General features: G+C 31.5%; 1 protein-coding gene across 3 annotated transcripts in view; it reads left to right on the forward strand.

Moving 5' to 3' along the window:
* Window positions 1-12,349, forward strand: part of LOC106677728 (organic cation transporter protein) — an 18,104-nt gene extending 5,755 nt beyond the window's left edge. For 2 of the 3 annotated variants that reach the window (XM_014415817.2, XM_014415815.2), the window contains exons 2-11: window positions 611-838; window positions 922-1,090; window positions 1,386-1,489; window positions 2,611-2,765; window positions 6,648-6,816; window positions 8,250-8,376; window positions 8,447-8,588; window positions 9,311-9,493; window positions 11,130-11,308; window positions 12,115-12,349. In XM_014415817.2, the coding sequence (XP_014271303.1) occupies window positions 618-838; window positions 922-1,090; window positions 1,386-1,489; window positions 2,611-2,765; window positions 6,648-6,816; window positions 8,250-8,376; window positions 8,447-8,588; window positions 9,311-9,493; window positions 11,130-11,308; window positions 12,115-12,288 (1,623 nt within the window). In that variant the 5' untranslated portion in view covers window positions 611-617 and the 3' untranslated portion in view covers window positions 12,289-12,349. Of the gene's footprint in view, window positions 1-255; window positions 360-610; window positions 839-921; window positions 1,091-1,385; window positions 1,490-2,610; window positions 2,766-6,647; window positions 6,817-8,249; window positions 8,377-8,446; window positions 8,589-9,310; window positions 9,494-11,129; window positions 11,309-12,114 lie in introns of those variants that run through there. The other variant, XM_014415816.2, reaches the window with a different exon arrangement.

Below are 12,349 nucleotides of genomic sequence, written 5' to 3' on the forward strand. Positions count from 1 at the left end.
AGCATAGAAAAAACAACATAAACATTCTACTTAATCATATCAGAATATTCTGACTCCGGTTCTGCTCTTGCTGACTTGTCAGTAGGCCAATTAAGAATCTGGTTTTAAAAATTCGTTGCCAAGGACGTAGACCGTGAACTTCTTCTTTTTTTTTCTTTTTGTATAAAATATAAATGCTGATTCGCTCAAGCATGCGAATTTTAGTTTTATTGCATATTTCATCAAATTGTCGCTCATTAATTGTGTTTTCAAACTCCCTAATTAGGAATTCACGGTTGGATCTCTGTTTTTGTTTGAACACAACCCGTTCTTAGTTTACCGCTTATTTCTTAGAAGTAAGGGTCGATTCATATTGTTTTGTGAGTATTAATTCATTACAATTACTAATTGCTTTTATTAATTCATTTAATTATAAATAATGTATTCATTGAATAATTATTATTCTGCAAAAGCCAAATTATTTCATATACCTTTTTCATTGCTATTGAATCTGGATTATGTTTTTATTTTATCTAAATATTCTTTACAATTATAAGCTTCAAAATATATTCCTAATTTCATTAATTAATTTTAGCTTTTAAATGATTTTATAAGCTTTTTTTTCCTACAGGATTGAAATGGATCTAATAACACTAGAAAATGATTTAGAAAAAAAGTGTAAGAATCGTGCTTGGTTTGCGTGGATATTGTTTCTTACGTCCAGTCCAGTTATTTTTAATTCTGTACATTTAGCTTCATACGTATTTCTTGGAGGAAATCCTTCTTTCTTCTGCAATATTCCGGAACTAGTTGAAGGAAACTGGACGAAGGAACAGATTAGAGAGATCAGCTGCCCAGGGTAGGTGATAGTTCTTATTTTACAAACATTGTCAATATTCATTCGCACTTTTCACCATCATTATGTTACAAAAAAATAATCAGATTGGAGAAACAAAGCTGCGTTTATTATGCATGGAATTACTCTTTATTAAAGGATATGGATTTCAAAGAAGCACTTGGATATTTCAATGAAAGACAAAAGCCAGATGTTGTAAAATGTAAAAGTTATATTTATGATGAAGAGACAGTTCATGAGACCATAGTCAGCGAGGTTTGTTTGTATAAAAGATATAATTTTTTTTTAGATATATATTTTATTTGTAGAAACCTTTGTAGTCCGAGTAGCGGTGAAGAAATTTATAAGAATATCAGAAAAAAAAAACTTTATTAGTTATTAAAGAGTTAAAATAACTATTTATTTGATTACTGATACATTTTTTTTCTACTAATTGTGTAATTTTCTTTAACACGGGCCATCTTCCTAAAATTAATTAATCAATCAATCAATTAAACTAATAATTGTCTAATATAATTATTTTAAAAATTTCTTTAATTTATGTTGACAGTGGGATCTTGTTTGTGATGATTTGCCTCTGAGATCAACAGTACAGAGCACTGTAGCTATTGGTAAATTTTTTGGAGCTGTGCTTTTCGGTCTAATAAGTGACAGGTAACAATTGTTCTAATGAATTTATTTAAAATTTTTAGCATGCTCCGATTGTCACTAGCTATCGGGGCTAATAATTATTAGTACAAACTTATTTTTTTCAAATAATCCTGCCCTTAACATCTATTTATGGACTCTTGGGAGTAAACAAATGCAAAAGATTCCAGAGATATCAAGTGATAGGGTCATTTTAGCGTCAAAGATATAAGAAACGGCTGCTCCTGTATGAAATCACTTCCTATCTTTTTTGCTCTTCGACTGTATCTGGGTGTTACGGTGTCTATACAATTTTTAATTATAGTTTATTACAAAGAGGATGAAATGCTGAACATTTCACTCACTTACAATATGCACCTAAAAAGTTTCCGAGACATTTTAATCTAAATGCAAAAAGCATCGAGTAGTACCCTCTACCACTGCGTTTCACTCCAAGCCTTCCCTCGCGTCATGAAATCAACATACCCCCTTATAGTATTTTTCTTAAGTTGTAGGACATCGGTAAAGAAGTTTCACTTTAAAAAAAAAAAAATTGTTTATTCTGATTAATTATCGTTATCCTTGTGAAATGAAATTTTTAAATCTTTTAATTAGGCAGTAATTCAACTACATAAGATTTTCTAAAGTTCATATTATATTTGTCACGGTCGTTTATAGCTTCATTGTCATGTCATATTTTTGGCATCGATAATGGGTACAAAAATTTCAAATTAAAATTTTATTTGCAGATTTAGTATTCGTTTTGTTCGACAGTAGTTTCACTTCTTTTTTTTTTTTTTCCTATCCGACATTAAGAGTAATGTAAGAGTAAGAGTAATGTAAATACATACATAATACAAGAAATTTATTATGTATACTTTAGTGCGTCTTCTAAAGTATACATTTCTTGTATTATTGACAATAGTTTCACGTATTTAGCAATAAGATTCAGAATTTTTTTTTTATATTTGGGATTTTTTTTTTTTTTTATACTTGGTATCTGAAAGTTACCCTTACTTGAGAATTATCCATTATTATTTTTAACACCTAACAATTATACATAAAGTAAAATAAAATACTTATACATATTACTTATACAACAGTGATATATTTAATAAATTAATATAATTGGCCATAAATTAATTTAGGTTTGGAAGAAAGAAGACATTTATATTTTCATCAATCCTTTATATGGTAACAGGCCCATCCGCTGCTTTTGTTAGCAGCTATGCAGCATTTATAGTGCTAAGACTTTTGATAGGACTCGCTGGTTCCGGATTATATGATACTGGTTACACCATATGTAAGTAGACATAAATTAACATGATTATTTAAGGTAACTATAATTTTACTTCAATCAGCTAAATAAGTTTGAAGTATCTACAACCACCGTATTATCTATAACTTAACAATAATGTTTTTTGGTGAATTAGGTTCAATTTGTTTACAGTCAATATTCCAATTTCTTATTGTCCTGGAGAAATTATTCTATTTAATAAAAACTTTGAGCGTGGGGGATAGGCGACCTCACCTCTATAAAAAAGGTATAGTCCAGAATCTGCCGGAAAAGAATGGTGAACGTTAAAAATACAAATGTATTCCCCAGAGGGACCCATTCGGATTCGAGGGGGTCCCAACCAGCACCAAGTCTTGAAGAGGTTTCAGGGAGGAAAGAAAGGAGGAGGAAGAGAAGGAAAAGCAATCAAGGACAACGATTCAGAATCGGTACCTGGAACGTACAGAGTATATTACAGCCGGGGGCAAGCAGAACATTGGAATCAGTGCTGGAGAAATATAATGTGGATGTGGTGGCGCTTCAGGAAATCTGATGGGGGATACTGAAATGGTATCACTTGAAAAATATTGATTGATAAACAGTGGTTCTAAGGAGAATCGGAGAGGTACTGGATTTATGATAAAGAAAAGTATCTGACATACGATGATAGGATATAACTGCGTCAATGACAGGATCTGCGGAATCAGACTGAAGGGTAGATTATGCAATATATCATTGATAAGCACACATGCCCCGTGTGAAGATGCAGTGGAAATAGACAAGGAAGCATTCTATATCAGACTGACTAAGATTTATGATGAGATATCGCAGTACGACACCAAAATTATACTAGGCGATTTCAATGCACAGATAGGCAAGGAAGAAATATATAGACCCACTACCCGACAGCATAGCAGGCACGATACGACAAACGACAAACGACAATGGCTTCTGACTGTTGAGTTCGCTGCCTCAAGAGATATGAGAGTTACGACCACTATGTTTCCCCACAATAATATTCATAAAGAAACGTGGGTAAGCCCAGGTGACAGAACCAGAAGACAGCTGGACCACATAATGATTGACACACGGCACTGCTCGCTCATAACGGATGCACGAAGCTACAGAGCGGACTGCTGGTCGGACCACTTCCTGGTACTAGCGAAATACAACCAATGCTTGGCATGGAGGAAGAGGACATCGGAAGGAAAAACATGTGGTTTTGAGATGGAAGGGCTGATGGAGGAAGCTACTAGACTTCAGCACCGATGTCAAGAGTGGATTATGGAGGAGCTAGGTGAGAGAATATGGAATATGGGAATATGGGAAGAAATGTGGAACAGACTGGGAAAAGCAATCAGGACTACGGCATGTGAAGTTTTAGGAAATAGAAAGACTGGAAGGAGGAACCCAGGGTTTGATCGGAATTGTGAGAGGGGCCTACAAGAGAGGAATGAGACTCGAATGAAGATGCTCCAAAGGAAGACTCACAGGACATATGATGCATGCCGAAAGAAGAAGAAATGCAAAATAAGAAATTAATAATATGCGAAAAGAATAATGCGAGATAAGAAAAGAGCACACGAGTCAAGAAGACTCGATGAGATGCAAGAGCATTTTCAGGCATGTGAAAGCCGAAAGTTCTATAAGGGCGCTAAATGGCAAAAACAGGACTTCACTCAACAGACTGAAATGTGCCTGGACCAATGTGGAAACCTTATCACTGGGGCTGAACAAATCAAGGATAGGTGGCTCCATTACTTTAAGGAGATTCTAAACCCCGAGACAAGCAATATATACTTCCACCAGGTTTACCAATCTAATAATGAAGAGGATATTGATGAGGAGGTACACCGGACAGGGAAGAAATTATGGACATAATTTGGTCTCTGAAAAATAATAAGTCTCCAGGGGCTGATGAAATCCCTTCACAATTAAATACGCAGAGGAAGACACTTGGGAACAGATTTACAAGGTGATATGGGATATATGGATGAAAGAAAAAATGCCAGCTGTCTGGGGAGAAGCTATTATAGTCCCTATACATAAGATAGGGAATAAACTAAAATGTGAAAATTACAGAGGTATAGCGCTCCTGCCAACAGTTTACAAGATCTTGTCGGTAGCAATTTGTAGGAGGATGATGGAAAGGAGCAAACAACTGTTGGGTGAGTACCAGAACGGTTTCCACCTAGGATGGTCAATAACAGACCACCTGTTCTCGATCAGACAAATGCTCGAGAAAATGTATGAGTACAATGTCGACTTACACCACCTCTTTATTGACTTCTGACAGGCTTATGATAGTATAGACAGAGGGAAATTATTAAAGGCATTGCAGTCACTGGGAATACCCACCAAGTTAATAAGATTAACAAAGATGACCCTGGAAAGGACTAGTTGCAAGGTGAAAACTCGAGTGGGTATCTCTAATAGCTTTAGGGTTAACAGTGGCTTAAGACAAGGAGACCCATTATCACCAGTACTGTTCAACCTCGCCCTAGAAGTTGCCATTAAAAAAATAAGGACAAACCCAGGAGGCACCATTTACAATAGGCTCACACAACACATGGCTTATGCGGATGATGTAGTCATCACAGGGAGAACCAAAACAGAACTGGCCGGTGCTGTAGAAGAATTAAAGAGAGCAGGATTTAGGACTTATTATAAGTAGTGAAAAGACAAAATATATGAAAACCTCTAGACAGATTGGGGAGAGAAGAGATATTGTGGATGTGGGGGAAAACATGTTTCACAGCTGCAGTACTTTCAAGTACCCGAGAGGAGTTGTGACGGAGAACAATAATTTAGAAGTAGAAATTAAGGGCAGAATGGTAGCAGGAACCAGATGTTTCTACGCCCTGCAAAAAGCTCTCCAATACAAAAGTCTTTCCAGGAAAGCAAAGTTTTTGTTGTACAAAACAATAATTAGGCCAGTGGTTATATATGGCAGTGAGATTTTGGAGCCATTAAAGAGGAGCACAGGTGGAGAATCAGAAGCAATGACGAAATAAAGGAATTGTATGAAAAGCCTGATATCCTCTGTGCTATTAAGAAGAGCAGGCTAAGATGGTTGGGACATGTGGAAAGGATGGAGCCCTGCAGGCTACCTAAAAGGATGCTAAATGGTGCACCAGGAGGAAAAAGGAAAAGGGGCAGACCCAGGCACCGGTGGCTGGATGATTTGGAAGATGATTTGAGAGGAATGAGAGTTGAAAATTGGAGGAGTCTCGCTGGAGTCCACGAGGCATGGGAAAGAATGGTGGCAGAGGCCCAGGTCCGACAAGGACTGTAGCGCCCGTGAGTGAGTGAGTGAATAAAAACTTTAACAAAATTTGCTTAACTACTTAATTTGCACCAGTATTGTTGGGTGAATTAGAAATATTAAAATATAAAGTTACACATACCATTATATATGAAGCTTATAGCTGAATGAATAAAAAAAAAATTGATAAAATGTAGATGCTGTGGAAAGGAACACAATATACCAGAAACGTCCAATTATAAAATGTAACAGTAGGATAACTAATTATATAATTACATAGTACATTAATATAATTTTTTTATTAGCAATTCTTAATTGAGAAATAATCCAATTTATCAATAATTCATCCCATATAAATATTTTTTGTCATTCAATTTTTTTTTAGTTATTGCATATTTTATGAAATTTCTGATAAAGCAATAAGAAATAATTAATACTTTGAAGAGAAATGAATAGAAAAATAATTCATTGACTTAAAAAAAAAAGCCTCAATTCATTTAAAAACTTCTGATAAATTTATTTAATTTATCTGAAACTAAATGTATGTTGTTCAAATTAGTTTTCATAGAATAATTTCATTATGAATCTTATGTAATAATTATATTTTTTTCTAAATAGATTCTTTTTTAAAATCTATTTTGCAGTATTGGAGCTTACAGTGAAGAACTACAGAACATGTGCAGGAAATATATTCAATATAGCTTTTTCAATTGGACTTATATATCTCCCACTAGCAGCATATTTCACCATTAACTGGAGGCAGCTTCAACTAGCAACCTCAATACCAATGTTTTTACTCCTCATTCATTGCTGGTACACAATACAATTAATTTTCTTATTAAATATTTATCTCATTATTATAAAATACACAAATCTAAAGTCATTATAACATTTCAGTTCCTTTAAGGTCACTTTATACATAATTATATAATATGTTAATGTATATTTTTGTTAGTAATACATACTTGAGAGATGATAGCCTCTTTAATAAAACCTTTTTAATCACAAGGTTTTACTCTTTCATTTTAATTACAAGGCCCATTTATTAATTATTTTATTTTTAAGTTTTAAACTTTTTAACCTACTACTGTTTTTCTTTGCTCAGAAGTCATTCATGGAATCTTTGTAACAATTATAATTTTATTTTATTCTTTTTATTTTCTTCACTTTTTTTATTTGGTGTCCACTGACTGATAAGTAATTTATATAGAATAATAAAATGGGATTAATATAATAATGATTATATTAATTAATAAATAAGAAAATACTAAAGCACATTTCTAGTTTATTATATTGCTACATAATTGCAATAATTGTTATATAACTTGCATTTTAAATATGAAAAAATTAATCATTTATTGGACAATTTTATACACTTTAAGAAATATGGGCATCCAACTAAATAGTTTATAAAACTATTTTGCTCAGACTGAAAAATTGTTTAGGTAAAAGTTATTTATTTGTATTTATTGTGTACATGTAATAATATTTCATAAAAGGAAGATGGTTATATAGCTATTATTGATTACTATATTAAATAATAATATAACCTAAGGTTTTTATGTAACTTAAACATTTGTACTGAAACTTTTAAATGTTTGCCAGACAATCAATCTCAAAGTATGAAGCATGTATTTAATTTTAGGGGACATTTGTACCAGAATAAAATTATTTTTTCATTCATTCAAGTATTATTTCCATTTTAAAAACTTTTATCTCTAAAGTAAAGCATATACATTTTTGTTTAATCAATTAAGGAACTTAATAATAATACTTAAACTGGTTACCAAAAACTATCATCATTGATTGTTTTGCTTTCAACAGATACATTCAAGATTATCAGATATTTTTTTTATAATAATTATTATTTATGATAATTATCTTAAACATTGTTAAAGTAAAATTAAAATAGCCTCTGAAAAAATAAATTAATTGATTTTTTCATTAACAATATTTTAACTTGCAGTCAAACCTTTTATCATTAGTAGTTATTGCACCTTCGACAAAAATCTTTGAAAATATAAAGAACCAAAATCACTACTCAAACATTTATGCTGTAACAATATTGTCAATTTTTTTAGGAATGTTCCTACTCATTAATAGTTCACCAGTAATAGTTAACAGATTTTGTCATTGATGGTTAGAAAAATGAAATTGATTTATTGGCTTGATTTATTATGACAGTTAATTATTTACTAACTATTGTACTATTTTATTTTAATACAATGCTCTCTATTTTATTATAGTTTCATACCAGAATCACCAAGATGGTTGATAGCTTCTGGTAAACTAGAAAAAGCATCTCGTATCGTAGGAGGTGAGGGACGTTTGGATTTAGATGAGTTTGATCAGTTTTCCAATGCTAATTCTAAGGTATACTTAACTCTTCTCCCAGTAGTAAATATAATTGTCTCATTCATTCTTTAATTAAGTTTATTTTTAGGACCATTCTGATTCAGGCTGCAAGAATGTGTGTTTTTTGTTTAGAGATTATTTAAAACTTTTTTCAACACTTGAGCTTGCTAAAAGAACTTTGATATGTTATTATTTATGGTTTTTAGGAAATTTGTATTACTATCTGATAGGTGAGTTACTGTTGATTTAATTAGTATTTTTGCAATTTTCATATTATTTTTTTTGTGCGGGCAAGACGAACTATAAAGATCTTTAGTCAAGTGATGTGATATTCCCATAGATGTTTATTACTTGTGTTTACCCAAATAGCCTGAAGGGGATCACCCTACCTCATATTGCAGCAAACCATGGTTACTATGGCTACCTATACCTCAATAACCTATCTCACTTGAGTCCAAATTTGGTTACTGACTCAATAGAAAAATATCACTATTAGAAAACAAACTAATGGTGGGAATATTGCTTACGGTCACACTTAAAACAGAAGACACAATAAGTATAAACTTATTTTTAATATGTGTAGGCCTTCATTTGGGCAATGTGAAACAAGAAACAACTATGAAAATATGATAGTAATGAAGAATAAATATAGATTTGGGAATCACATAAAAAATATGAATTGATTGAATAGGATAAAAATTAATATTATATATACTTCCTCTTACTATACATTTCATATATATTTAAGTAAAAGTAAAAATTGAAATTGAAACAATGAGAAATTAATAACAATATGAGACATAAATGACTCAATGGAACATCTAAAAATATTTGCTTTGCTAAAATACTAAATGTAAATTTATATTTACTCAGTGGCTTGGAAATCTTTTCTCAGGTGTCATGAAATAAAAGTAATATGGATATTAACAATGTTTAATCATTCTATTTTTAGCACTAAGTGGATCAAACTTTGATGTGAATCAATACGTTTATATGGCAATAAATGGGATCATAGAAATTCCAGGATTCTTGCTTCCTCTCTTGTTGCTTGTTTACTTTGGTAGGAAGAGTTCAGGAATAGCATTGCTGTTTGTTTCTGGGATCTCAATGTTAGTAATCATAGTTCTGCCACAAGGTAATATTTTCTTTTAAAAATCTTTTATCTACAAACCATAGTTTGGTCCAATTCTCCTTCCATGATTTCAAAGTAAATCACCTAGTTGTATTAATTTTAATTTTTTTCTTTATTGATTTTTTATAATGCTTAATCATAAATTTTAATATAATTTTTGAAAATTTAAGTGTACTTTCAATTTTAGAACATTACAAAAAATTAGTGAAGTTGTGGTAATTCAAGTATATTTTCTGATGTATTATAGGTATAGAAAAGGTCCCTTATTCATAATAAATTATGATCATGGATAATACATTCTCTAGATCATAATATTGATAATATAGATACAAATATGGTAATATGATCATAATATTGGATAACATGATCATTTACACTTTTTATCAGTATGAGCACTAAAACAACATAGATGTTTGCAGTTTTGGATGCCACTTTTTTCATCTTTATTTAAGACTTAAGAAAACAACCAGATAAAAAACTAAATAAATTTGTACTTCAAGATCTTTTCAATGGCCTTCCATATCAGTTGCTATTGTTACAGTTCTTTCATTAGTAAATTCTATCAATTTTACTATAACATTGGATAAAACTAAAGTTATGATTGAATATACTGTTATCATTTCAGGAGTGGGTACATTCCTGACCTAACCTCTAAAGAAAATTAAATCTGTTTCTCATAGTATTTAGAAAGAGGGGTTGAAGGCACTAGAAACAAATTAACAACTAATTAGAAGCTGAAAAATACAGTTGATTATATTACCTTATAATTTCCTGAACTATTCAGGATATAGTTCATTGATATCAAAACAGCCAAAACTTATAGTAATTAAAAATGTTTCATTAGAATTACTACTTTCCATGTTACAATTTAATTACAGGTACAAACAAATGTTACAAAGTATTTATTGGTCTAATTTGGATTGACAAATAATCTCTTTATAGCAAGTTTTTTTTTCAGAGGGTTAAAGAAAGGTTTGCTATATTTGGTGTGAATTTGTGAGATTTCACATATTTCAGCCCTGATAGTGATTCCTCCAAAAGGTTTAAATGATAGTTAGTAATTTCTATTCTAGTGGATAAAGGTTTTATTTCTTAAGCCTTTCCTTGATAACCTAATGATGATTTTCATCTTCTTTTTTTTCCAGATTTTCCTCTTTAAAATATTTAAATTAGAAAACATAAATTATAATAAATATAAGAAGATGGTCTGGGTTGCAGTCAAATAAGAACAAATAGTTTAAAACTATTTTAATGTCCGACGTTTCGCCCCACTTTGCAGGGCTTCATCAGGGCTGTTCAAAGTGAACGGTTGAACAGAAGGTAACAATGAAGCGGAAGCGTGGAGAACTGACTGAGCATGGAGGATTGACTCCTCCACGCTTCCACTTCATTGTTGCCTTCTGTTCAACCGTTCACTTTGAACAGCCCTGATGAAGCCCTGAAAAGTGGGGTGAAACGTCAGACATTAAAATAGTTTTAAACTATTTGTTCTTTGTATGATCGCAACCCTGACCATCTTCTTATATTTAAATCTTTATGGTCAACTATAGATACATATATAAATTATAATAATTTATTTTTACATTTTTATTTTGGAAATATTTTCCATTTTACTGATCTCAAACCTTTTATGAATTAGGTTGGCCAATTATGTTTATGACTTTTGTTGGGAGATTTACTGGAGCAGCTGCAGTGAGTGTTGTCATAATTCATACTTTAGAACTATTTCCAACAGAAAGTCGCAACACTGCCATGGGTAGCTGCCTTACCATGGCACAACTTGGACCCCTACTGGCACCATATATAGTGGACATATTGGTTTGTATATGAAAAATAAGTTCAATGAGCAATCTAATTTATATATTTATACCTCGGAGGTAAAAGACATTTCCATAACTTTAGAGGAGAGCAATTTGAATAGATTACATTAGGTTAAATTACTTCAGCAACACAATGATTACATTTATTTCATTATTTTACAGTTTAACAATGTAATGACCTTTTGCATGCTAGGATAACCATGCTGCTAAGATAATTATTTCCAGTTTAATATTTGCTTTTTTGACTTGAGATATTAGGTCATAAAACATGGTATCTGACATTTTTTGTGAATTGAAGTTTTTGGTAATATCTGATTTCTTAATTTTGTAAAGGAATGTGTAGGAAATTTATTTTTTATAATATAATTTTGGTTATTAAGTTATGGTAGGTGATAACTTAAGCTGGTTGGAAGTAAACCATGGTAACTGACAAATATGGCTGGCTGACGCAGTCTGTTTCTTAATGATAAGAAAATTTAATCCAATATTTTCAATCATTTTGGTGATAGCAATGTTGAAGACTCAAACTATTGTTTGAAATTAATTGTGAAAATTTCTTAATAGAAATCCTGTGAATGGTGTGAGCCAAACATTGTTTAAAAAAACGAATGAATGTTAATCATTATATTAGTGGAGTTTTTCAGCTTGACTAAATTTGAATATTTTTCTTTACCTAAAATATCAGTACACCAAGTTTGAACAGATTTTTTCCCAGAATAAAAGTATACTAACTGTCCTTTACCTCTGAAGTACTATGATTAACATATATGTATTAATAATACTTGGTATTACTACATTATACAGGGAAAGAAAGCTTGGTGGATTCCTACTACACTTTGTGGTTCGCTAGCAGTCTTAGGTGCATTCTTGTTGATGCTTATACCCGAGACCAGAGATACTCCTTTGCTTGATACCATTAGTGAAATGAAACAACTTAAAATGAAGGATCTTTGCAAAGATTCTGAACGAACTAGTTGACAAATTATTCTGTCTAAATTTGAAATCCTAAAGATTTGTATTTATTTTTGTATTTTAATCA

This window comes from Halyomorpha halys, unplaced genomic scaffold, assembly GCF_000696795.3.
Source record: "Halyomorpha halys isolate HHAL.00 unplaced genomic scaffold, Hhal_1.1 Scaffold107.1, whole genome shotgun sequence".
NCBI classification, from domain to species: domain Eukaryota; kingdom Metazoa; phylum Arthropoda; class Insecta; order Hemiptera; family Pentatomidae; genus Halyomorpha; species Halyomorpha halys.